Source organism: Peromyscus leucopus, chromosome 1, assembly GCF_004664715.2.
Source record: "Peromyscus leucopus breed LL Stock chromosome 1, UCI_PerLeu_2.1, whole genome shotgun sequence".
In the NCBI taxonomy this organism is placed as follows: Eukaryota; Metazoa; Chordata; class Mammalia; order Rodentia; family Cricetidae; genus Peromyscus; species Peromyscus leucopus.
Window position 1 is genome coordinate 186,092,105 of NC_051063.1, and position 27,436 is coordinate 186,119,540.

Below are 27,436 nucleotides of genomic sequence, written 5' to 3' on the forward strand. Positions count from 1 at the left end.
GACAAAAAGAACCAGTTCTCTTGAGCACTTCACACATCCAACATGTCTTTGTTTCTCAGGAGCACCTGAGACCACCAGACAACCACAAAACATGTCAGAAGCCATGACAGGTGAGTAAGGAAAATGCCAGTTTGGGCATGACACAGAAAGCCAAATTCTATACTGAGGAGGGGGCCTCTCAGAGTAGAAATCCAGTTATCTTATGGTGGCTTTGGTTGGTCCTGATGTCTTTGTCAACAATTTCTAGTCTCACCACCCCAGGATCACACAGTGGAGAACCTCATCCGGATAGGCATGTCTGGCTTGATCCTCATACTTCTTGGGGGTTTGCTGTTTGAAGCTTGCCGCAGCCACAGAAGGACCTTGACTGCATCCAAGAAGTGAAGAAGAGATATAGTAACAAGCCATACACGATGTCTACATCAGGGAAGCAAATTTGAGGGTCTCTGTAGTTTTTTGTTTTGGGTTTTTGGGGGGTTGTTTGTTTGTTTTTTACACGAAAATCCAATGTTTAATATTGGGAATCACTTGTGAGAAAAGATCCAGGAATCAAATATATTTTTGGTGCAGGAAAAGACCTAAATGTTGGTGTAGAGAGCTCTTCTAGCACCACATTAAGGCTCTTATCCTCTACCTTGCTGTGGACTTTGAAGGCTTTTTTTTTTTTTTTTTTTTTTTGCTTTTTCGAGACAGGGTTTCTCTGTGTAGCTTTGTACCTTTCCTGGAACTCACTTGGTAGCCCAGGCTGGCCTCAAACACACAAAAATCTGCCTGGCTCTGCCTCCTGAGTGCTGTGATAAAAGGCGTGCGCCATCACCACCCGGCTCAGACTTTGAAGATTTTTATTCCTTTCTTTTCAGTCTATGATATGGGGAACATGTTGTCCCAGCAGTGAGGTTTGAGTCTTTTCCTCTGCATATCTTCTGCTTTCCCCCAGTCTCTTGTCATACATTCCTTTATTATAAATTACCACATTCCCTATTTTGCATTATGAGCATCTGCTTTTTGTGGATGTTGTTACTATGAACAAGGCATTTGACTCAGTACAACATCATTCAAAAAATGAACACAAGTCAGATTCCAGAATGAAAAAAAAACAACTGAAAATAAATGATGCTCCTAAAAATCTGTACTTTCAAACAATTAGTATTCATCACAAACTCATTGAGATTTATGATAATTTAAAAACTTTTCTGTCCAGTCAAGAAAAGAGAGGGAGAACAAGGAATAGGAGTCCATGGTAAATGAAGACCACATGAGAAAAGGAAGAAACAAAGAGCTAAAGAGGCCCACAGAAATCCACAAAGATACCCCACAAAAGACTGCTGGCAATGGTCGAGAGACAGCCGGGACTGACCTACTCTGGTGATGGGATGGCCAAACACCCTAATAGTTGTGCCATAAATCCCATCCAAGGACTGAGGAATTTGGATGCAGACATCCACAGATAGGCCCCTGGTGGAGCGCTGGGAGTCTAATTAGTGAGAAAGAGGAGGGTTAATATGAGCGATAATTGTTGAAACCAAGGTTGGATAAAGCACAGGGACAAATAACTGAATGAATGGAAACACATGAACTATGAACCAAAGGCTGAGGGGCCCCCAACTGGATCAGGCCCTCTGAATAGGTGAGACAGTCGATTGGCTTGATCTGTTTGGGAGGCATCTAGGCAGTGGTACCAGGTCCTGGGCTCATTGCATGAGTTAGCTATTTGAAACCTGGGACTTATGCAGGGATACTTGGCTCAATCTGGGAGGAGGGGACTGGACCTGCCTGGACTGAGTCTATCAGGTCGATCCCAGTCCTCGGGGAGACCTTGATCTGGAGGAGGTGGGAATGGGGGTGGGCTGGGGGGAAGGGGAGGGAGCAGGAAGGGAGAGAACAAGGGAATCTGTGGCTATTATGTAGAACTGAATAGTATTGTAAAATAAATAAAAAATATAAAAAAAAAAAACTTTTCTGTCCAGTAAAAAACAATATCATGAAATTTGCAGTCAAATGGATGGAATTAGAAATACAATTTGAGTGAGGTAACCCAGACTCAGAAGGACAAACATAGTATGTACTTACTCATAAGTGGATACTAGATGTGAGGGAAGGGATGGCCAGACTGCAAACCACAGCTCCAGAGAGGCTAGCTGACAGGGAAAGACCCTAGGAGAGATGACACATGGATGACCCAGCAAAGGAGAAGTAGATGAGATCTACATGAGTGGACTGGGTGTGGGGTGGTGGCTGAGGGTGAGGAGTGTGGGAAGAGAACATAGGGAAATGGGAGGGTCAAGCTGGAACAGGGACAGAGTGGGAGGGCAGGGAGGAAGATATCATGATAGATGAGGACATCATGGGAATAGGAAGAGGCAGGGTGCTGGGAAGGCTCTCAGGAATCCACAAGGATGACCCCACCTTGGTCTGCTGGCAGTGATCCAGAGGGTGCCTGGACCAGTCTAATCTGGTGACTGGTCTAGCGAATACCCTAACTGTCATCATAGAGCCTTTGTCCAGTGACTGATGGAGGCAGATGCAGAGATCCATGGCCAGGCACCAGGCTGAGCTCGGGGAATCCAATTGATGAGAGAGAGGAAGGATTCTACAGGTGAGGGACATTGAGATCATGATGGGAGGACATGCAGAGATGACCTACCAGACTAGTGGAAGCCCATGAACTGTGGACTGGTGGCTGTGGAGCCCCCATGGGACTGGACTAGGTCCTCTGCATAAGGAAGACAGTTGTTTGATTCGAACTGTTTGGGGGTCACCCAGGCAGGGGGATTGGTATCCATCCCTGGTGCATGGGCAGGCTCCTGGGAATCCTGTGCCTGTGGTGTGATGCCTTGCACAACTCTTGGTGCAGTGGGAAGGGGCTTGGACCTGCCTAGGCTCAGTGTGCTGGACTTTGCTGACTCCCCATGGGAGACCTTGATTTGGGGGATTTGGGGATGCAGGGTAGCTTGGGAGAGAGGACTGGGGTGGAAGGAGTGGGGATCTGTGGGTAGTATGTCAAGTGAGTAGAAAATTTCTTAATAAACAAAAATGGAAAAAATTTAAAATCCTCCTACCTCAGCCTCCCAATCATTAGAGTTACAGATGTGCACTACCAATCTTGGACATTCCTCCTCTCCTCCTCCTCCTCCTCCTCCTCCTCCTCCTCCTCCTCCTCCTCCTCCTCCTCCTCATCCTCATCCTCTCCTCTGCCTCTTCTTCCTTGTTTTGCAATCAAATCTCTCTATATGTAACTCTGGCTCATATATATGCTCAATATATACCAGACTGACCTCTAAATTTTGTAAGCTTCTGTACAACAAAGAACACAGTAAATAAGACAAAACAGCAGCCTACAGAATGAGAAAAGGTCTTCACCAACCCCACATTTGACAGCTGGTCTCCAAAATACATAAAGAACTCAAGAAAGTGGACTTCAAAATACCAAATAATCCAATTTAAAAATAGGGTACAGATCTAAACAGATTTCTCAACAGAAGATTCTCAAATGGCCAAAAGACATTTAAGGAATTGCTCGACATCCTTAGCAATCAGGGAAATGAAGATCAAAATGACATTTAGAATACCATCTTACAACTGTTAGAATAGCTAAGACCAAAACCACTGATGACAGCTTATGTTGGAGAGGATGTGGAGTGAGTAGAACACTCCTACATTGATGATGGAAATGCAAACATATACGGCCACTCAGGAAATTAGTATGACCGTTTATCAGAAAATTAGGAATCAATCTCAAGACACAATGATACCACTCTTGGGCATATACCCAAAAGATGTTTAATCATACCATAAGGACACATGCTCAGTTATGTTCTTAGCAGCATTATTCATAATAGCTAGAACCTGGAAACAACCCGGATGCCCCTCAACTAAAGAATGGATAAAGAAAATGTGGTACATATGCACAATGGACTCTTACTTAGCAGTAAAAACAATGACATCATGAAATATTTAGGCCAATGGATAAAACTAGAAAAACATCATTCTGAGTGAGGTAACCCAGACCCAGAAAGACAAATACAATATGTGCTTACTCATAAGTGGTTTATAGGCACAAAGCAAAGAATAACCATACCACAATCCACAACCCCAGAGAAGCTAGGCAAAAAAGAGGAGGACCCTAAGAAAGGGAAATAGTTAAGATTTATTGGGTACACTTGGAGGGGGTAGAAGGGAGTGGATAGGGGATGGCTACATGAGGGATCAAGAGGGCTGAGTTGGGGGAGGGATGGAGAGGGAGAGCAAAGAAAGAGACATCTTGATAGAGGGAGTCATTATGGGCTTAAGGAGAAACCTGATGCTAGGAAAATTCCCAGGAATCCACAAGGATGACCAAAGCTAAGACTCCTAGCAATAGTGGAGAGGGTGCCTGAGCTGTCCTTTCCCTGTAATCAGATTAGTACCTACCATAGTTATCATCATAGAACCTACTTCCAGTAACTGATGGAAGCAGATGCAGTGATACACAGACAAGCACTGGGCTGAGCTCCTGGAGTTCAGTTGGAGAGAGGAAGGAGGGGTCATATGAGCAAGGAGGGTCAAGATCATGATGGGGAAAACCTTAGAATCAGATGATCCAAGCTAGTGGGAGCTCATGAACTCTGTAAAGACAGCTGGGGAACCTGCATGGAACAGAACTAGGTTCTCTGAATGTGGTTGTGGGGTTTGATCTGACGGTGGAGCCCATGGTAATGGGACCATGACTTATCCCAGGTGCATGAACTGGCTTTTTGGAGCCCATTCCCTATGGTGGAATACTTTTCTCAGCCTTGATGTCGGGTGGGGTGGGAGGTGCTTGGTCCTACCTCAACTTGATATGCCAGACTTGTTGACTCCTCAAGGGGGGCCTTATCCCCCGCAGAAGTGAATGGGATGAGGGGAGGAGGGGAGATAGAAAATAGGAAGTAAGGGGAACTGGGGTTGATATGTAAAATGAAAAAAAATTAAATAAAAAAATACAACATGAAATTTGCAGGCAAGTGGATGAACTAGAAAAAAATCATCCTGTTTGCTGTATGCCTGAATCAGAAAGATGAACATGATATGTATTTGCTTAGATGACAATATTAGCTATGAAGTCAATGGTTACAAAGCAAAGTCTATAGAACTACAGAAGGTAGTAATGAACTAGAGGAAACAGAAAGACCTTCTTTGGAAATGGAAATAGAACAGATAGCAACTGTCACCTTCTTTGATGATGAGATAGGTGCACTAACAAATAGTAAACAAAATTTTAGTCTCTTACCCTTGGTCAGAAGAATATCTTCTAGCTGAAAGTTCTGTCTCCAATCAAAAGACACAGGTGAACTACCTCACAGCTTGAAAACGAAGATTCCCAGGGATATTAGAAAAAAAACCCACCAGGACTGGCCCAACACTAAGAACCTGTAATCACTTAACTACAAAGTGCAACTACCCCTGTTGATATTAAAAACTACCCAATGACCCTGGAAAAAAAGGAACTTGCATTCCATACTGCTAGTCTTGCAGAGACAGGAATCCTGGTGCCAGGCAACTCACTCTGAAATACATCTCTCTTGCCTGTGAAGAAATACAGGACCTCTGACTCTCATGAGTCTGATTCTTCCAGGGAAACAGGTGTAAACTGCTATGGGCCACAGGAATATAATGTAAGAACTCAGCTAGTTATGGCAAGGCCACCTCCTGAATGGATCAAGGAATTCCCTCAGAGGAAGCCAAATCTCAGGGAGCATTTGGTGCTATGTGGCTTTTATATATTAACTGTCTTCTGTTATGAATATCATGTGTGCCTTCATAGTTTTCCCAATTGACTTTTTCCCTACAAATTGCAAACAGTGGACTGATCACTCTTTGAACATATACATTTGAGGTATTTGGAGAACAGCCTCAGGAAAGGCTTCCTTCCCTCAGGCCCATCTGTTTCTCTTTTTTTAGCACTGGAATCAGATCTCTCCCTTAGCTACATCCAAGGACAGACAAATAACATTGCAGACCACCACATGCTAGTCTCCTGAATTAAGGTAAATTCCAGATGGAGACACCACCTAGGTCAGATGGAACTTAAGTACATAGCTTCATGCAAATTAAGCTCCGACCCTCCATGTAACAGTCCTGGCTATCCTGAAACTCACTTAGTGGTTCGGGCTGGCCTCCAACCTGTGATGGCCTTCCCTCATCCTCCTGCCTCTGCCTCTCAAGTGCTAGGATTAAAGGCATGCACCACTACTGCTGGGCTGAAATGTCATCTGCTGAGTAATGCACAGCCATTACAATAAAAAAAAACCTTTCAACAAGCTGATGAGTGCAAAAGATGAACAGCCAGGAATGAAAGGAGATGGTTTACAGAGGACCCATTATCCCTCACTGATAAACTGCTTCCTAGTTATAGATCCATAGAAGGAAAGAGTCATTTCCTCTATTGAGCACCTACTGCTCACCCAAGGTCATAGTTCCAACCCAACTGTCACACATATGACTCTGATTAAATGAGTCACACATCACATCCCAAAGACATGAAAATGGAAAAGTGATGGGAAGAGAGGGTGTTATGTAGTTCCTGACCCCTGGGAAAGTCCATTGACAATCCAGTTATAATTAAGAAGTTTACTGATTACTGCTAGCAGAACAATGATCTCGGAGCCAACCTACAGATTGCCATGAAAAAGAGGATAAGGGGAGGATTTTAAGGGAAAAAAACACAAGTAGAATGAACATTGGTTTCTGCACAAGCTAGCCAGAGCCATTTTGCTCTGCCAAAATTAAGTAATCAAAGCAACTTCAAAATGGTCCTTGACTATCTACATAAGCAGGTAACAGAAGCCAAAAAGAAGTTAGCAATATCATAAGACATAGATGGCCACACTATACATTTCTGGGTTGGAGGTCACTGAGTCAGGCCTACTGGGAAATTATCTTGCAGGGAGGGACTGGAGTCAGAGACAAACAGCTAGGGAGTACCAAGATGGATGCCTAGCACAAAATGGAGCAGTTTCTTTAGTCATTGCAAAGGGATGGATTTTAAAGAAGGGGGAGGTATATAAAAATTGATGTGGAGAGACATAGGCAAAATGCATTATATACAAGTTGAAGATTGTAAGATATTGACAGAGAACATTAGCTTTTAAAGATAAAAATACAGCACAACTACAAAAGGATTATCTAAGTCATACAGTCGATGCCAGCATGTCATTCTTGTGCTGGCATTGAAAACACTGTGTAGCCCAGGGAGGCCTAAAATGAGTGTTTCACCTGCTTCTATCTTCTGCTTAGCAGGGACTGCCTGTGTTCTTACCTTATAACTTCTTCCTGTATCATTTCTACCCTATTCCTTTTTTTGTTTTGATTTGTTTTGTAGTTCTGAGGGCACTGTTTTTCCCGTCTTTATTGACATGCATAAATTGTACTCAATTCTAAGTTTCACTGCACTGATGACATTTAACCTTCCGGTCCTTCTCTTGTACCATCTTCCTCTCTTGCTGGTCCCCCACCACCTTCTTTTCCCAAGTATTCCATTTTCCACTTTCTTTTTTTTTTTTTTACTTTATTAAGAAATGTTTTATCCATTTTACATACCAACCAAAGATTCCCCACTCTTCCCTACTGGGGAAATTATAAAGGCCACTCCACATAGTTAAAAGGAAGATTTATTTAGTGGGTGACTTACAAATGAAGGAATAGATAAGTTGTGGGGGTCTGGGGAAGGTATATCGCAGTCCAGCGGTGTTCTCTGGAGCTCTGCTCAGTCAACCTCCACCGTCCAGGGTGCAGGAACCGAGAGAGGAGAGCGCTTGCCCATCCAGGTCTCGGGTCTCCAGATGCCTCCCTTGGCCCCGCCTCGTAGGCGTGACAGTTGCCAGAGTCTCAATGGGGGTTGGAACTTCCAGATCCAAGCTGGAATAGCTACCCACTACACTTCCTACTCCTGCCCCCCAGCTTTCCACCCAACCCACCTCCCATCCTCTCCTCCAACAAGGTAGGGCCTCCATGGGGAGTCAGTAGAGCCTGGTCCATTCAATAGAGGCAGGTTCGAACCCCTCCCCCTGCACCAAAGCTTTACAAGATGTCCCACCATAGGTAGTGGGCTCCAAAAAGCCAGCTCCTGTACCAGGGATGGATCTTGATCCTACTGCCAGAGGGCTCCTTAAGCAGATCAAGCTACACAAATGTCTTGTTAATGTAGAGGGCTAATCCAGTCCCATGGAGACTCCACAGCTGTTGGTCTAAAGTTCATGAGTTCCCACTAGTTTGGTTTGGTCATCTCTATAGGTTTCCCCATCATGATCTTGTCCATCCCTATTCCTAATATAGAACATGCTATTGCTCTCTTTCTGTATTCTCAATATGAAAATGAGGTCATTGACTTAGAAAGGTATTTTATATGTTTATTAATGGTTTGGTCCAGGAAGCCATAACAACCCAAGACTTTCTAGGAGCCCCTGATGAAAGAACAAATGGAACTTTAGTCCAGTGTCCTCATCCAAGATCAGACATGAAGCCAGTCTGACACTGGGGCCATTGCCTCCTAGGAGATGAGGTTGCAGGTCTGTGGACAGGACTCTGCCTCCTGGGCTTGGTTCTTATCCTAGAGGATCTGGTTGATGTTCCCCATGCTTTCTTTCATAAAACTGATTTGTCTCTCTGCTAACCTTGTCCCTTTCCCTACTGCTAATAGTATATGAGATAGTGTGTTTCTTAATAGATTTGTGTGGTGTAAGGCATAACTTTTGCAATATCTCTCATCTAACTATTGATTTTCTCTTCTTTATTTCTTAGACTAGTGTAGCTAGAGGTTTTTTTGATCCTGCCCAGCCCCACAGACCCTGCAGCCACTTGTAAAATAATCATTTAGAAGAAGCTTATATTAATTAAAACTGTTCAGTCATTAGCTCAAGCTTACCACTGACAAGCTCTTACATTTAAACTAACCCATTTTGGTTAATCTATATGTTGCCACATGTTCCATGGCTTTACCTGTGTATCATTACATGGTGCTCCTTAGGTGGCTCACTGGCATCTCCTGACTCAGTCTTCCTCTTCCCACAATTTTCCTTGTTTGCTTATCCTGACTATACTTCCTGCCTGGCTACTGGCCAATCAGCATTTTATTTATCAGCCAATCTGAGTAACACATTCACAGCATACAGACTGATATCCACAGCATTAACCCCTTTCTTTTTTTTTCAAAAAGGAAGATTTTAACTTTAACATAGTAAAATTATATATAAAAAAACAGTTATCAAGCAAGAATTATAGTTACAATATCTAGTCTATTTGTATTTGGCAAAATTAAAGAAAATATTCTATCTATCCTATATTTGTTAGTCTAAAGTTTTATGTCTAATTTATCTTTTATCATAACCAAGGAAAATAATTATAGCTATCTAGTCTTCAACTGCATCAAAGAACTCAGAATGATATAATATTATCTAAGTAAACAGGTAGAGCATTGTAAGCAACTTAGACTAGGTCTTCCCACTCAACTCCTCAATTTTCAGGACCCTTATTCATGCTTGTTCAGATCAGTTCTGAATTATTCTGGTTCATGCTACATTATATTAAGGTGACTTCATCATTCAAATTTCAGCTTTATTGAGATATAATTGACAGAAGGTATATATTCAGGGTAAAAATGTTTAAAATGTTTTACATGCATCTTCATATGTACATGTGTTAACAATGAAAAAGAGGTCCTGAATTTGAAGGAGAGTAGAGAAGGATCTATGGAAATGTCTGGAAGGAAGGAAGGGAAAAGAAAAATGCTGTAATTATAGTGGAATCTCAAAAATGAAAATTAAAAGACAACACAAAAAACGAAACTTTCTTCATTCCTTTCTTCTCTCCTCATTTTATGCATTGGTCACTAACAAAGCATTTGCCTTTTTTATAAAATGCAGGGACAACAGAATCAGAGTCCTCAAATTTCTCAGGATTTCCTAGAGACTGGTCATGTCTGCGCTATGACTGTGCACCTGAGACAGATCTTGTTTTCTGGCATCCCTGAATCCTCCCTCTCCCACAGAATGCAGAGTGTGGATCTCCCTGGATTGGTAGAGGCCAGAGTATGTTCTCAGGTTGGACTTTTCTGCCTGGAAGGTGGGAGGTTCACATGTCCCTGTCTCGAGGTCACAATGCACAGCTGGGCATAGGTCACATCATGTGGCTCCTCTGTTGTAGCAGCCTGCAGTGGGAAAGTGTAGAAGAAGGTCTATGTTGGGCACCGGGAGCATGGGGCACTAGAGAAGTCAGGACCCACCTGCTCATCTATCATTTGATTTCCTTTTGACTGTGTGTCATTTGAGGCCAATAATTCCTTTGGCATGAGAGAAGAAGAGGTGATCTCTGTCCTTCTGAGTCTCGAGGGCTTCACCTGGGCATACAAGTCTTTGGAGGGGACTTCCTCATGTTGGCTCTGCAGCAGAGAGACAATGTAACAAAGGGAGTTGGCCTGGTTTCCCAGAGGCTCTCCACCCATACTTCCACAGGGAGCAAGAATGATACTTCAGACACATTTATCAAACTAAATTGTTGCTGATGGGGTCTTCTGGGATTTTCTAGGGACTTTGAGTACCTGCCAGTTACTTCTCTGTGCTTCTGAAATATTATCCTGACACACTGATGTACTCTCCACTGCCTCCCTCTTTTGGAAAGAGAATGTCCCTACCCAAGGACACTTGGATCTACCATGCTCCATACCTAGATGTGCCATGTCATCACAGGTTTGTATGAAACTCTACCCAGGCTTCTCCACAGAAGGCTTCTTTCAAGTTCCCTTTAAATTCACACTGATCATCTCTGCCTCACATAACTCAGCCCATATCCTCTAATATATTTCCCTCATACACTTTGCATTGCTCAGACTCTGTTTATCTCAATATCATTTCCCATCTGAGCTGTCACAGTGGGTAGAGAGTTCTGTCCTGACTATAAATGCAGCCCTTACAGAAGCGTGGTCAAGAGGGAGACACGGGAGCTGGGGAGAGGAGTCAAGCAGCAGAGTGGTTGCTATGCAAACATAAGCACCTGAGTTTGATCCCTTGTGGCCACATAAAAGAAGGCCGAGCAAGAATTCACATGCCTGGGGCCTAAGTGATGTTGAGGGAGCAACTGGTACCCAGTGCTCAGTAGCACCAATCCACCCAAATAAATAGCACCATGGAAATGAAAAGAGCCTATCAGAGAAAATGAGTTGGGGAAAAATAGAAGAAGACATTGGATGTTGACCCCTGTCTTCTGCTTGTGCTTAAGCACATGTGCACACATTCTCAGGCACATGATTCTCACTTACGTGTGGTGCCTGTTCATTTACTTGTTAGTTTTATCACTAGAGTTTAAACCCAAGGCCTTAGACATCTAAAGTAATCACTTTACCATTCAGCTACAACTTATGACCCTCATATTCTCTTCTGAGCCCTTAAAATCACTCTAGAAATCAGACAGGTGTTGAGGAGTCAGAAAGTTGGGGCCATATTGTCAAAAGTAAACAAAGAAAGAATGAGATCATAACATACACAATATAGGTGCTTTAAGAAATAAGGAGCCAGCTATGGATGATACGAAGGTCTGAAAAGGGGGAGAACAGAGATTGCTTTGGCATTATATTGGATCATAAGTTCTTAGCATTGTGGATAATCAAGAGTCTCACCAGGACATCCAGCTCCATGCTGTCTGCAGGCCGTGTGACCTTCACAGTAGCATCTGTCATAACAAAACATGCAGGTCTTCCCCCGGCCAGATTCCCAGGACATCTCAATTCCCCAGACCCCTACGATATCCCAGATATGGAAAGATAATTTGTAGTGGGGTGAGGGTACATAGAGGGAGTTCAGTATCCCAGACCCTCCACCAGCCCTGTTATGCTATAATGTCAGACATCTCCCTCCTGGGCCCTCATTTTCTCACACAGTATTTCTTCCTGGGTGGCAGGAGCTGGGCTGGAGCTGGAAGAAACAAGAAGACAAATGTCAGTGAAGGAAGTTGGGCAGATGTAGTCTATGGTTCTGGGCATGAGTTACCTGTTCTGGAGTCTTCTGTCCCTGTTTACTGAATCTGCAGGAGGCTGCAAGTCAGTCTTTGCCTGAACTGCAAGAGAGGAAGGACCCTCAGCCAAGGGGATGTGGAGCCCCTTACCTGGCACCTTGAGGACTAGAAGGCACCTTTGCAACTCATTGCACATATGTTAAAAATCTTTCAGGAGTTGAAAAAGTCTATACAGTACAGGACATTACACATGTTTCCAGAGAACATTTTGTGTTCAGATTGTGCAGACGTGTTTCTAAGCTGATCTAAGCTTTCCCAGTCTGGGCTTTCACTGAGGACGGTGCCCTGAGCCCCTGCTTAGATAGCCCAGAGTGGGACCCACTCCCCACTGAGACCCAGGCTTCCCACACCCTACTCACCTCCCTTTCTGTTTTTCTTCTGATGCCTGAGTATGAGAAGAAGGGAGATGGTGAGGAGGAAGAGCAGTAGGAACAAGGCCACAGAAATCCCGATCACGGCCTTTTGATAGCGTACCAGTCCTAGGGGACAAGGGACATAATGAATGAGGAACTGTAAATGAGAATCTACTGTGTGAGAATAAAGAAGCAATCAGAGTCTGCATGGAGCTGCACTGGGTCCTCTGCATCTATATTATGGTTGTTGGTTTGGTGTTTGTGGTGATTTCTGACAGTAGTGATGAAGGTGTATCTGACACATTTGCCTGCCTTTAGGATGCTCTTCTTTCTGTTGGGTGACCTCAACCAACCTTGATGTGACTGTCTATGTCTGATGTTATGGTATCATATTGTGCCATGTTCAATTGATGCCCCTCAGTGGCCTGCTCTTTTCTGGGGCAGGGGTAGTGAATCTGAAGCAGAGTGGATGTGGGGGGGGGACTTGAATGAGTGAAGGGAGGGGAAGCTGCAATTGGGATGCATTGTATGAATGAACAATACAGAGAGAGATGATAGATAGATAGATAGATAGATAGATAGATAGATAGATAGATAGATAGATAGATAGATAGATAGATAGAAAACCTACTGTGTGAGTACCTCATGTTGGGTCTTTGTATTTGCTGTATCTTAATCTCACAGCCATGCAACACATGACCATCTCTGAATACTTTCAGTCAGTTTTCCTGCCCTAGATCAGCCTGAAGGATGGTGCATAGCTGAGGACTGAGTCCAGGATATCTGTCCTCCCACTTTGTTCCATACACTGGAGTTAAACCTCATGAACAGGAAGGAAAGATCCTGAATGTCCTGTCCTAGCCCTGTACCACACCCCAACACAATGTCTTCAACACAGTTTTAGATGGGGCAGAACCACTGTGGAGCAGAGTTCTAGAATCTTTCTCTATAAGTATGTGAAACAGAGGAGATCATCATTAAAAGGAACTTAATGTCTTTGCCAGGGCTTCTCCATTTACACGTGGAGAAACTAAGAACCTCACAAGACACAGGGTAGTGCATGTCAACCTCTCCAGACAAGAATGTACCAAGCACATAACTAGCTTTATCCCTGCTGGACCCACCCTGCAATAGAGTTCTTGTTTAGACCTCTGCTGTCAGACACAACAAGGGTGAAGAGCTGTTTTTCATGGCCTGACACACTTGGGTGGTCAAAATCAGGGCAATTGACACCTACTCTCATTTTATGTGTTTCAGCCTAGGACAGATCAACAGGAACACTCTTCATCAGGATGCCTCATTGCAACCTAGCTTCTGAGCCTCTGGGTTTCTGGAGACCATGTTGGGGTCTCTGCTTCATACCTAGTAGATTAGTCATCAGCCAAGCTGATAAAGGAATGTAGACTCATAGGGACAGAGAATCTGCACACAGTCAGGGTGAAACAACTTTTCTAGATTAAAAAATCTAAAACCTCTATAGAAATGGATTTTTGGGCCGGGCAGTGGTGGCGCACGCCTTTAATCCCAGCACTCGGGAGGCAGAGGCAGGTGGATCTCTGTGAGTTCGAGGCCAGACTGGGCTACCAAGTGAGTCCCAGGAAAGGTGCAAAGCTACACAGAGAAACCCTGTCTCGAAAAACAAAAAAAAAAAAAAAAAGAAAAGAAATGGATTTTTGGACTCTAGGAAACTGTGGGAAATTTGTTGGGGGAATGATCTGTGGAAGCCTGCACTAACTATCTCATATCTTCTCAGTCTTATGTCTACACTGCAGCCTCTTCAGAACCTCCCAGCTTCCTACCTGGAATCTCCTAGGTTCCCAAGAAGAGAGTGAGATGGTCATTGAGAAATCTCAGTTCACTTTTAAATCTCTGCATAGAAGACCCTCTTTTCATAACCCTCCCTTGGATAAACTTACTCCTATCCCAGCCACAAGTTTCCGAGGTCAATTATCCTGAGTAACCCTTGTAGCCCACAAAAGTCAGGATCACCTCACCTGAGACTATGATCTCCACAGGAACACTGGCATGTGACAAAAGGTAAGGGGATGAGCTGTTAGAACCAAAGCATATGTAAGAACCCCCAATGGCTGAGGTCATAGCACTCATGAAGAATTCTGCCTCACATTGTAGATCTTGAGACTTTGCTCTTTGTTGCATGTAGGGATGGGCTGCACCTTCCTTGAACAGAAAGAATGTGTCCACTGGGACTGATGATTGACACAGCAGGGTCACATTCTCTCCTAAGGACACATTGGTCCTTGGATTCACTGAGAGATTGGGTGTGACAGGGAGGTATCCTAAAGATAAAAATAAAAATAAGTAACTGAAGGGCTACAGTCATTACTCTAAGCCCCCCTCTTTCAGAATCTAATCTCTGTATTTTAAAAGACAGTCTCTTCTCCACTCTCTTGCTCATAGACCTGTTCATCCTTGACATGCTCACCATCACCTTGATGAATCCCAGGTCTCCACCCAGCTGAGTCTGTGCCAAGATGAGTCCATACTAAATGCACTACATTGCTCACCTGTGATCATGATGTCTAGAGGGTCACTGGGGGCTGACCACTCAGAGGAGAAGCTCTCTGCACCAAGGCATCTGTATCGACCACCAATGGAGAAATTCACTGAGGCTAAGGTGAAGGTGGCTTGAAAATGTCCAGCCTGGGGCTGATGAACATAAACTTGAGTGAGGTCACTTCCTCCCTCTTTGAACAGAGCAAATCTGTCATAACTTATCTCAGAGGAACACTTGAGTGTCAGGTTCTCTCCAGGGGCCAGGACAGGGACTTTTGAAGTCATCAAAGTGGTCTTCCTTGACAGCCCTGGAAGGAAGAGAGTCAGGAAGTCATCCACCTGACTCTTGTTACATTCAATATCCCATCCTACTTTGAAAGTGCCATGGCCTTTTCTACTCTGGGTCTTAGGAATCAAGAGTTCCCTTCAGCCATCATGGCCTCAATCCCACCTTGAGGCAGCTGCGCTAATAACAAAGAGTTTCCAGTGTCACTTGGTTGAGGGAACGTGGAGACTTTCTCACCTGAGACGTGTATCTCCAGAGGGTCACTGGCCTCTGACCACACATTTGTGGTATTTGTATAGTTTCCATAACATTGGAAGGGCCCATGTGTGCTGGATGTCACAAGGATCAGAGGAAACAGAGCCTGGGACTGTCCAGTGTGTAATAACTGTGCCTTTTGGAACCTGGAGAACTTCAGATCTGCACCAGTCAAAATGAACCCATCATATCCTTTGGATGAGACACACTGAAGGGTCACATTCCCACCTGAGGTCACCACAGGGCTGGGCACAGCTGACAGAGTAGGTTTGCCACGGTAAACACCTAGGAGAGGAGCAGGCAGTCTGTAACACAGCCAACATTGACTCCAGCAGACGGGCTATGGAAGCACACCTGTGGGAGACTATTTCCTGTGGACAGAGGCAAAGATCATGACACTTAGTGTCCTCTCACCTGTCACCACCAGCTCCAGGGAGTCACTGCGCTCGGTCCACCCTCTAGATTCGTAAGAGTAACAGCGATATTGCCCTGCATGATGATTTTCCATGGACGCTATGGAGAACATGACCTTTTTGCCAGGACCTTTTGGAGTTTGATGGAACCAGGGTGCTGGACTTCCTTCTTTATACAGGAAATATATTTGGGTTTCGTTGGTCCCCTCACACCAGATGGTCACAGGATTCCCGGTGCTGATGACAGAGCCTGGCTCAGCCCAGAGGGTGGGTTTCTTGAGGTTTCCTATAAGAAAGAAGGTGAGGAAGAGGTGGGACTTTGAGTAGTTTCACAATAAGTCAAACATGCTACTGATCTTGAAATGTACTCCTAAATAGCAAAAGGACCAGTAATGTCATGGGAAGACTCAGCCTCCTGAGCCTCCCAAGATCTCATCTCACTATGCCCTCCCCTCAGTCAGCACAGTGACTCCCACAGTCTGCATGCTATGTCAGTTATCTCAGGAGCCCTAGATGCTCAGACATATCACACATTATGGTCTCGACCTGTGTCAGGTGCAATGTGATTCCACAGAGAGTCTGAGGCTTCCTCACCTGAGACCAGGAGCTCCAGGACGTCGCTCCCTTCTGACCACACCTGAGAGTTATTTGTGTAATAGCCATAGCATCTGAACCTCCACCTCTGGCTAGAGGTCACTGGAACCACTGGAAACTCAGCCAGGAACATCCCAGGGTGCGTGTGTGTTGAGTTCTGAGGGATGGAGAACTTCTGACCATTCTTTGTTAAAAGGAACCAGTCGTATCTCTGGCTTGAATTACAAGAGAGGGTCACAGACACTCTTAAGTTTACCACAGGATTTTGCATGGTTGACAGAGTGGGTTTGTTGTAGACTCCTAGAAGAAACACACATGGAAAATTAAAGAGGATCACAAAGCCTGAATTGTCCCCCATGGCTGTCCATTGGTGGGAGGTAGTGTTAGTGCAGTCTTTTCTTGAGAGTGACATCTGGGGTTAAGATTTCTGGTGTCTTCTCACCTGTCACCACCAGCTCTAAGGGGTCACTGCGCTGTGACCATCTCCCAGAGGTGTAGGTGTAACAGTGATACCGGCCTGCCTGCACTTGTGTCGCAGATGGAATGGTGAGTTTTGCCTCAGTGCTGTTGTCTGTTTGAGTCTGTTGGACCCAGGGCTCTTGGCTTCCCTCTTTATATATCACATACATTTGGGCTCCCCAGGGTTGCCTGACACCAGATGGTAACAGGACTCCCTGAGGTGATCACAGAGCCAGGATGAGCCCATATGCGGGGTTTGTGAAGGGTCCCTGCAAAGAAGTAGGGAAAAAGGAGGAGCATCTGTTAGGAGACTATCACAGAGGTCAGCTTTGCAGGGACATGTGATCTGATATGCAATAGAAAAAGGACACATAAAGATCTCACTTTTCTCTGGATCTTGGGTTCTACTGTTACCATCAGTCCTGGTTTCCACACCTCAAGTCTAGCTGTATCACACATTTTATGACATTGGTTTCAGTAGTCTTGGTTCTCATTCACCCACCATATAACAGGTCCTTTCCTGGGATCCTGTGTCAGTTGTAATGTCCACCAAAGGGAAGTCCTGCATTTCCTTACCTGAGACCAGAAGCTCTAATTCCGGACTGGGCACTGACCACAGCTGGGAGCTGCTGGAGTAATACCCATAGCATGTGAACCTCCACCTCTGGTTGGGGGTCACAGGACCCACTGTGAACACAGCCCCAAATAGCTCAGGGTGTATATTCTGTGAGGGCAAAGCCGGAGAGAACTTCACATCTTCCTCCATCAGAATGAACCTGTCATATGAATGTTGTGACACACATTGAAGGGTCACATTTCCTCCTGCAGTCACCACTGGGCTGGGAAGGGCTGACAGGGTGACATTGCTCTGGTGAACTCCTAAGAGAGAAGAGTGCAAGAAACATATATGAATGTGTAGTGTGTTTAAACAGACCTTCAGATGAGCTCGTGCTTATTCAAGTCTTGAACTTCAACATAATTACAGTTCCCAGATCCACTTCCTGACAACTGTCTGACCACAGACAAAGGCCTCTATTTATTAATTTTAGTAATGTTTGCCGTATCCTCATATCCCCATATGACCCATATGAGAAGCATTTTCCCCTCTTCACATATTTAAAAAGGGGACCCTACTGTGAACATACTCCTTTCCGCAAGGCAGATGCTGGGGTTGTAGAGGGGTCCTCTCACCTGTCACCACAAGCTCCAAGTAGTCACTGTGTTCTAATGCACCATTGGGGCTCTTATATTCACACCTATATTGGCCTGCATTGTTCCATTCAACTGATGAGATAGAGAATTTTACCAAGTTCTTGGTTTCTATTAGGGTTGTTGGTAACAAGCAATCTTGAATTGCTTCTTTGCAGAGACGGTATTCCTTGGCCTCTAAGGGCCCTTGACAGAAGAATGTCACTTGGTTTCCAGTCATTACCACATTTCTTGGAAGTGCTTGGAGTATAGGTTTAAAGAAGACCCCTGCAAGGAAAATGACAATTGTTTCCCCAGAACTCCCTCTCAGATATGAGCTCTCAGACCCAGGACATTCTCAGCACACCCAGCATCAGCCCACACCGGTTTTTCTCCATCTGCTCTGTTCAGGAGGTTTCTGTGGTCCCCACAAATGATGTTCAATCTGGGACAGCTGTGAAGACACTCACCTGCCAATGCTGGGATCCAGAGGACCAGATGACTCAGTGCTGCAAAAGAGATACCTGTGTTTGCACTGAAATATCAGAAAGCCCTCAACTTCCAGTCATCTAAGCTGCTGAGATTTCCTGAGGGCACAAGGTATGCCTGTGGGGTGGATTCCCTCTCAGACAAGAATTCTCCCTCCCCATCTTGGCATCTCACCAACACACAGCAGGGATGTGAGAAAAGTTGTCATGGCATCTTCCAATTGCCACAAGTTTGCAGAGAGTTGGTCCCTTTGTCAAATGGAAAGAAACAAATTGTATGGGCTATGAAGGCTGTCTTCTCCTTCAAGTCATGAAGATGTAAAAGGAGTAGCCATTGAGGAACAGGAACTCCTCTTCTCAGACACATGATGCTTCTTTTACCAGTGCTGTGGTGGGTTGGGCTACAGAATATGTGGCTTCTGCCTCTTTCTGGTTCTTTAGTTTTTGTGTTGGTTTCTGAGACAGAATCTCTTGAATCTCATGCAGTTTTCAGTCTTCTTCCTCTTATCTCTCAGCTTCATGTGGACTGGGATTACAAACGCAAATCTGATTGTGGTCTCTTCTTAAAGATCATGTCTGTTTTAAACATCCAATTCTGCCTGAATGCTCCCAGTGACCATGGACCAAGACATAACATAAAATGAACCTGGTGACATTCTGATGCCGCCCCCCTCACCTGAGGGTGCCAGAGCTGGTCTTTTTCTCTCAGAGGTTCTTCTTGGTTTCCCTTGACTCCAACAGCCAGACCAAACTCATGGATGTTTTCCCATCCAGCCCTAGAGATCCGTTGTGAATGTTGTGTGAACTTTTCCTTGAGAAACATGAACAATGCCTACTCATCCCAACTGTGACAGAAACAGGAAAGACTCTGAAAAATTTTAACTGGTGAATCAAAAAGTTATATTAGGGTTCCTTAGAAGCAAGTGGTCAAATGTCTTTGTTCTTGTATTTTGTTTGTGTTTGTGTGTTGAGAAAGGATAACAGTGTAGTTCTGACTGTCCCAAAACTCACTATGTAGACTAGACAAGATCCACCAATCAGTTTCAACTCCCAACTGTTGATGCCAATGTGCTCCTCTATGCTAAGCAATATTTGAAACTTTTCAGTGTTTATATCTCTGAAAAAAGCTTTGCCTGAAACTTTTAACTGCCTCTAGTTCTGAGAGGAGAGGAGTAGCCTCAGGACCCTCTATAATATAAAATAAAACTACTGTGTATAATCAGAGCTACAGTGAATTCAACTGGCCAATGGTCATGTCATGCCTGGGAAGCAGTGACTCACAAGGGAAGATGCAGGTTGATGCTCCTGGGAGGATATAGCAGAAGGGCCACACTGAGCTCCTGATCTATCAGTTCTTCTATATGAACACAGAGGAAATTATCAGGCTTTCTTAGGTTTTCTCTATTGTTTTGATGAAATACTATGACCAAAAGTCAAATTAGAGAGAAACATGTTTATTTGGCTTACAATTCAGTAATGCTGTTCATCACTAAGGAAGTCAGGACAGGAACTCAAATAGGACAGGAGCTGATGCAGAAGCCATGAAGGGGAACTGTTTACTGGCTTGCTTTTTCTGGCATGCTCAGCCCAGCTTCTTATTGAACCCAGGACCAGTAGTCCAGGGATATCACCACCCACATTGATGTACTTTCCCCATTGACACTAATTGAGAAAATGCCTTGGAGGTGAATCTCATTGATGCGTTTCCTCAGCTGGGTCTTGTTCATCTGATGACTCTAACTTGTGTCAAGTTGACACAAAAACCCAGCCAGTATACCTGACTGCTTGCGAAGTAGACATACAAACATGTCACCTTAAAGCCACATCCTTTCTTTCTTCATCATCACCAACAACTTAAATAACTTTAAAAGTCTCACAGTCTTTACAGATTCAAAACATAAAATTTTAGTCCCTTTAAAAAAAGCAATCTCATAAAATCCAAAGTCTTTTAAAATGCAAAGTCTTTCATCCATGGGCTCCAATAAAATAACTTCAATAGGGAAGAGTCAGGACACAGTCATGATCAAATCAAAGCAAAATGAAAATTGGAACCCTCCAATATCTGGGATCCATTCACATTGTTCTGTAATCCTCCAAAGGGCTGGGGTCACTTCTCTAGCTCTGACCTCTGCAGTAAACACAGCTCATGTTCTAGGCTCTGACTCACTCCTCTCCACAGCTACTGTTGTTCTTGGTGGTCATTCCATTGTACTGGCATCTCAAAGTCACAGGGGTCCTCTGCTGCAAATGGGCTTCACTTTCACCAATACCCTCTCATGGACTCTCCTCATCATGCCAAGCTTCAAATTCTTTGCAAGATCCCTTCAGTCCTGAGGCTTCAAATGCCAGTAAGGGTGCACCATAACCAAAGGCCTCTCCTTTCTCGTTATAATGTCAATCCTCAGCTAATCTTTATGACTGCTTCATGCCTTCAAAACCAGTACCAACTGAGAGACTTATACACATTACCAAGTCAGGCTTCCTCACCATGTCCAACCTTGGCTGCCTCTAGATTACAGCTTCTCTGTGATCTCAGGAAATACTTCCAGGCAGATTTCACCTCAGTGATGCTGGTCTCTTCTTAATCTCTGCTAGTATCTCAACTCCAGCTGACCAGCTTCAAATTTCCCAGTATCATAAAGGTTTTACTTCAGTAATTCTGGTATCTGGTTAATTACCACTGATTCTTCAGCTCTAGCTGACCCCAACCACAGGATTGCTTTAGTAACTCTTGTATATTGTTAATCACCAATGATTCTTCAGAACAGGCTAAGCAGAACCACAGGATTGCTTTACTAGTTCTGGTATCTTGTTGACCACAGTTGATTTTTCAGCCCCAGCTAACCAGAACCACATGTTCTTAATTCAAAAATAGAAAATGGCCCTCATATTATCTTTAAACTTCCCTCTGATATTTTACAAGCCAATCAGTCCTCCATTTTCTGCACTTCTCTCAATATTCTTATCTTCCAACTTCCCAAAGAACATCCCACCATTGAGGTCTCTCTACACTCAATGGCTCTTCTAGTCCAAAGTTCCAGTTTCCTCCCACAATTCTCCCAAAAACATGGTCAGGTCTGTCACCGCAATAACCCACTACACTGGTACTAATTGGTCTTAGTTAGGGTTTCTATTGGTATGAAAAACACCATGACCAAAAGGTAAGTTGGGGAGGAAAGGGTTTATTTGATTTACTCTTCATAATTGCTGTTCATTATTAAAGGGAGTTGGGATAGGTAATCAAACAGGACAGGTTACTGTAGGGAGGAGCTGATGCAGAGGTCATGGGGTGGTACTGCTTACTGGCTTGCTACCCATGGCTTGATCAGCCCACCTACATATAGACCCCAGGACAAGCAGCCCAGTGAAGGCAGAACCTACCAAGGGTGAGAATTTTCCAGGTGATCACTAATTGAGAAAATGACTTACAGTTGGATTTCATGGAAGCATTCCCTCAACTGAGTTTCCTTCCTCTGATGACTCTAACTATGTCAAGTTGACACACAGACCAGGCAGCACACAGGGAAATGGAGAAGGAGACATGGTATTCTCACGGTTATGTATTTGATACTATTCTGGTAAAAAAAAAATCTCCTATAGATTTAATGGACTTTTCTTACCGACATACATGAATTTTATAGGTACATCATGTCAGCATTCTTACCATTTTGGTATTCCTAGTTCATTGTTCAGAATCCTTCTGGATTATGTGATGGTTGATTTTGATTGAATGCCTGTTTATAAACAAATGTGCATTCCAACTTAAATGTTGTTAGCATCTCAACTATGAGCTACAGCATCATGCTGACTCTCTAATATCAGTGTCAATTTCCCCACATTTATGGGTTCAGGGTGACTTGTGACTTGGAGGACCAAGGATTGGTTAACTTTCAGGGTGTTTTACAATGTACATGGGAACATAGTGATTTTGGTTATATAAATGTTATGTTTAAAGGGGCCAGGACTGCTCTCCTCTTTTGTAAAGTGTTGTAGGCAAATGGATGTATCTAGGAAAAAACAATCCTAAGTGAGGTAACCCAGACTCAGAAAGACAAACACAGTATGTACCCACTCATAGGTGGATACTAGATGTAAAACAAAGGATGACAGGACTGCTACTCACAACTCCAGTGAGGCCACCTAGTAAAGAGGACCCTAAGATAGACACAGGGATCGCCCAACAACATAGAAATGGATGAGATCTACATGAGTAAAGTGGACATGGGGAGGTTAATAAAGGGCAAGGGTCGAGGGAAAAAGAGCTTAGGGGAACAGGCGATCCCGGCTGGATCAACAACAGAGAGGGAGAACAAGGAAAGAGATACCATGATAAATGAAGACTCCATGGGAATAGGAAGAAGCAAAGTGCTAGAGAGGTCTCCAGGAATCAAAAAAGATACCTCCACAATAGACTACTGGCAATGGTTGAGAGAAAGCTCAAACTGACCTACTCTGGTGATAGGATGGCCAAACACCCTAACTGTCCTGGTGGAACTCTCATCCAATGACTGATGGAAGCAGATGCAGAGATCCTCAGTCAAGCCCCAGGTGGAGCTCCAGGAGGCCAATCAGTGAGAAAGAGCAGGGATTGTATGGGCGAGAGTTTTTGAGACCTTGATTGGACAAAGCACAGAGACAAATAGCCAAACTAGTGGAAACACATGAACTATGAACCAATAACACAGGATCCCCCAACTGGAACAGGACCTCCAGATAGTGAGACAGTAGATTAGCTTGAATTGCTTGGGAGGCCCCCAGGCAGTGGGATATCGACCTGTCCTTAGTGCATGAGTTGGCTGTTTGGAGCCTGGGACCTATGCAGAGACATATTGCTCAGCCTGGGTGAAGGGAGGAGGGCACTGGAACTGCCTTGACTGAATCTACCAGGCTGAGCCGAATCCCCAGGGAAGTCCTTGCCCAGGAGGAAATGGGAATGGGGGGGTGTTTTGGGGGGAGGCCAAGGGGAAGGAGGATGAGGGAGGACAGAGGATATGTATGTACAATTAAATTAAATTATAAAATGAAAACAAATGTAAAGGTTACCAAACTACACTCATGAGCATAAAAGCAGAACTGAAAACCAAGTTCCCAAAATGCAGACCTTTCTGTGTTCAAGGAATAGATTAACATTATGCAATCCTTGGACCTACACTTGTGAAGGATCATTGCAGGGAGACTTCCTCTTCTGTGGTTGGGTGGGTAGGGTCAGGGCTCCAAAAGACTGTTAGTAGCTATGCTCTATCTGTAGATGGGTACTGGGATAGCTCATCTTGCTATCAGTTGCCCACATTGAGAGGAAAATAGACTTATTCAAGCTTATGTCCACAGGCATATTATCTCATATGTAGGTATCAGTTTCACTTTGAAAGTCAGACTGAACCCATTCCTCAGAGCAGAGTAGCCAGTAGCTCATGCTGATACTTCAAGGTATTATCTTCATCACTAATTCTACAGATTGATCATGAAAATACCAAACTCAAGCTTTGCTTTTCCCTTCAATATGTATCAGTTCATTTTCTGTTTCAATACCTTAACAATTGACACTGTATCATTATAAAGAAATGTTGTTAGCTTAGTTGGTAATTTGGGGAGATGTAAATCCAGTACTAAGCAACCTGACCTGCTTATCCTCTGATGTAGATGTTGTATCCTGTGGTACAGAATGCTAGAGGACCTAAAAGAAAATGCCCAGGGAAAGAAAGGAAAGACTGCATTGTGGACATTGAATTGTGTACTCATATATTCCAGTAGGAATTCATCATGGTCTAAGGGAGATAAAGTAGAAATGTAGGAGGGTGGTGGTCACATGTATATCAATTTTTTTATTTGGTATGATATTAAAGATCTCTCGAGGACAGAGAGGCTCATGATGCACAATGTGGTATGTGGCAACATATACTAAAGGAAAATATCACCTGGGACTGAGGAAAAGCAGAAGATATACAGAGGTGAGAACCCAAATCTCACTGGTGGGACTAGATGCTCCCCCATATCATGGCCTTAAAAAAAATAAATGACAATTCTTCAAAAGTCCACAAAAATTAGAGGGCAGGAGTCTTAGTGTGGTGGTAGAAGAGCTCTACACCCCAACATTTGAGATTTTCCTCCACCTAAATCACATTAGCTTGCTGGATCTGTTATCATAAGTGATTTACAAAATTAAGCACTGACCTTTCTTGTGAAAAACACCTAAGATCCTCAAGTTTATTTCCAAGACTTAGTCACCAGACAAGGTATATTATAGTCTCTCCTCTTCACTTCTAGGATGAATTCAGGGTCCTTCTCTGGGTGTGACTAGCCTCAAGCAGTAAAATCCCAAGATTGTGGGGATTAAGCCAGACATGATGATCCAGATGAGGTTCTCCATTGTGTGATCCTGGGGGGATGTGAGCCTGGAGATTGTTGACAAACAGGTCAGGACCAACTAAACCCGGCAAAAGATAACTGGATTTCCATTCTGAGCAGTGCCCTCCTCTGTATAGAATTTGACCTTCTGTTTTGATGCCCTAAGCAGAATTACTCTTTTCTCAGGCATAAGATTCCTCAGTCAATTATCATGGTTTACCTTTGAGCTCACAAAGGTCTGGATCACCTCACCTGATCTGGATGGGGACAATGGAGTACGACAACAGGTAAGGAGATGAACTTTGAAAGGTAAAGCATATGCAAGAATACCCAGGGTTTGAGGTCACAGCAGTCATGGAGGATTCTGCCTCATGTTATGGAACTTGAGACTTGATTTTGATGCATGTATGGAAGGGCTGCACCTTCCTTGAACAGAAAGAAAGTGTTCGCTGACACTGATGATTGACACAGCAGGGTCACATTCTCTCTTAAGGACACAGTAGTCCCAGGATGCGCTGGGAGATTAGGTGTGAGGGGGATGTCCTAAAGAGAAGACAAATGAGAGTGAAGGACTACAGTCCTGTTCTGAGGCCCTGTTTCAGAACCTAGTCTCTATATTTTAACAGACAGCCCCTTGTCCATTCTCTTGTGCCTAGACCTGTTATCCCTGAGAGGCTCATCATCATTTGGATGATGAATCCCTTGTCTTCCCCTATCTGAACTTGGCCAGAATTGGTCCACACTAAGTGACTACATTCCTCACCTGTGAACAGGATTTCCAGAGTGTCACTTGGGGCTGACCACACAGAGGATAAGGTGTGTGCACTAAGGCATTGATACTGACCATCAGTGGAAAAATTCACAGAGCCTAAGATGAAGTTGGCATGGAAATATTCAGCATGAGGCTGATGGAAAGAGACCTGGGGGACATCACTTTCGCCCTCCTTGGACAAAGCATATTTGTTATAACTCATCTCAGAGGAACACTGGAGAGTTAGGTATTCTTCACGGGCCAGGACAGATCCTTTGTAGGGTCATCACTGAGGGCTTTCTTGAGATTCCTAGAAGGAGGAAAGACAGGAAGTCCTCTAGCTGACCTTTGCAATTCATTCAATATACCATCCTGCTCTGACATTTCCATGTCTATTCGTACCCTGGGCCTTAGCAGACAAGAGCTCGCTTCAGTTATCATGTCCACAAACCCTCCTTGGGGTTTCTACAGGGTATATGAGAAAGTGTTTCTGATGTCTAACTGTTGAATGTATGAACAGTCTCACCCTAGACATGTATCTCAAAGGGTTACTGGACTCTGACAACATATGTGGGGCATCACTACAGTATCCATAACATCTGAAGGGCCAACTCCTGCTGATGCCACAGACATGTCAGGAAACAGAGCCTGGGACTGTTCGCTGTGTATGGTCTGTGCCTTTTGGGACCTGGAGAACTGAGAATATGCACCAGTGAAAATGAAACCACTGTAGCATTTTGATGAGACACACTGGATAGTCACATTACTACCTGATGTCACCACAGGGCTGTGATAGGCTGACAAATTAGGTTTGCCATGGTAGACACCTGGGAGAGGAGCAGTCAGCCTGTTAAATAAAATACAGCCCAAACTGTATCCAGCAGATGGACTCTGGAAGTATACTTATGGAAGAATACTTCCTGAGGAATGAGGCAAAGGTTGTGACACTTTTTGTCCTCTCACCTGTCATCAGCAGCTCCAGTGTGTCACTGTGCTCTGACCAACCAGCAGATTGGTAAGAGTAACAGTGATATTTCCTTCATGATTTTTTTCTATAGATCCTATGGAGAACATGGCCCTGTTAGGAATATCTTTGGAGTTTGATGGTCCCCCGCTATGTCCAGGTTTAGTGAGGACACCCCCAAGAATATTGACAGCTGGTTCCCCAGAACTCCTCCTCAGACAGAAGCTGTCAGACCCAGGAAGTTTCAGGCATCCCCACTATCAGCTCACACCTATTGTTTTTATATGATCTGTTCAGGACAGGACTGTGGTCTCCACCATGGATGTCCAATCAGGGACAGCTGGGAAGACAGTCACCCACTAGCACTGGTTTTCTGAGACCCAGATTCAGGCCTGCAAGAGAGTTAACTTTGATGTTTGCACTGAAACATGAGCAGGCTCTCCACTTCCAAATGTCTTCTAAGCTGCTGAGACTTACTGAGGGCCCAAGGCATGGTTGTGAGTGGATTCACTCTCAGACTATAATTCTCCCTACCAGTCTTTACATCTCACCAAGATACAGCACAGATACCAGAAAGGTTGTCATGGCATCTTCCAGTTACTACAAGTTTGCAGATAGTTGTTCTCCTTGCCAAATGGACAGACACAAAGTGTATGGATTATGTAGGGTAGCTTCTCCTTCATGTCATGAGTATGAATTAATAGCAGCCCTTCGGAAAGAGGAACTGCTCTTCCCAGGCACCTGACTCTTCTTTTCCCAGTGCTGTGATGGGTTGGGCTACAGAATATGTGGCTTCTGTCTCTTG

At 44.2% G+C, this 27,436-nt stretch overlaps 2 protein-coding genes across 2 annotated transcripts in view; both read right to left on the minus strand.

Annotated features, from left to right (window-relative positions):
• The window catches only part of LOC114686725 (leukocyte immunoglobulin-like receptor subfamily A member 5), a 305,493-nt gene that overhangs the window by 82,470 nt on the left and 195,587 nt on the right, over positions 1-27,436 (minus strand). The gene's annotated exons all lie outside the window — the stretch shown is intronic.
• Positions 9,553-18,893, minus strand: LOC114688937 (leukocyte immunoglobulin-like receptor subfamily A member 6). The gene is made up of 16 exons (XM_037202191.1): positions 18,747-18,893; positions 18,554-18,592; positions 18,087-18,371; positions 17,472-17,774; positions 16,879-17,164; positions 16,437-16,736; positions 15,844-16,128; positions 15,412-15,714; positions 14,900-15,196; positions 14,369-14,671; positions 12,381-12,500; positions 11,997-12,063; positions 11,884-11,921; positions 11,627-11,679; positions 10,238-10,393; positions 9,553-10,162 (listed from the first exon to the last, which is right to left on the minus strand). The coding sequence occupies exons 5-16, from the start codon at positions 17,063-17,065 to the stop codon at positions 10,052-10,054; spliced, it is 2,220 nt and encodes a 739-aa protein (XP_037058086.1). The 5' UTR covers positions 17,066-17,164; positions 17,472-17,774; positions 18,087-18,371; positions 18,554-18,592; positions 18,747-18,893; the 3' UTR covers positions 9,553-10,051.

Excerpts from the sequence above, each read along its gene's own strand:
- LOC114688937 (XM_037202191.1), bottom strand. The coding sequence starts at position 17,065 with ATGTATGTGATATATAAAGAGGGAAGCCAAGAGCCCTGGGTCCAACAG. Across the intron at positions 11,680-11,883 it reads CACCCAGGAAGAAATACTGT|ATGCTACTGTGAAGGTCACA; the intron begins GTGAGAAAATGA and ends TTGTTATGACAG. Across the intron at positions 10,394-11,626 it reads GCATGGAGCTGGATGTCCTG|AGCCAACATGAGGAAGTCCC; the intron begins GTGAGACTCTTG and ends TCTCTGCTGCAG.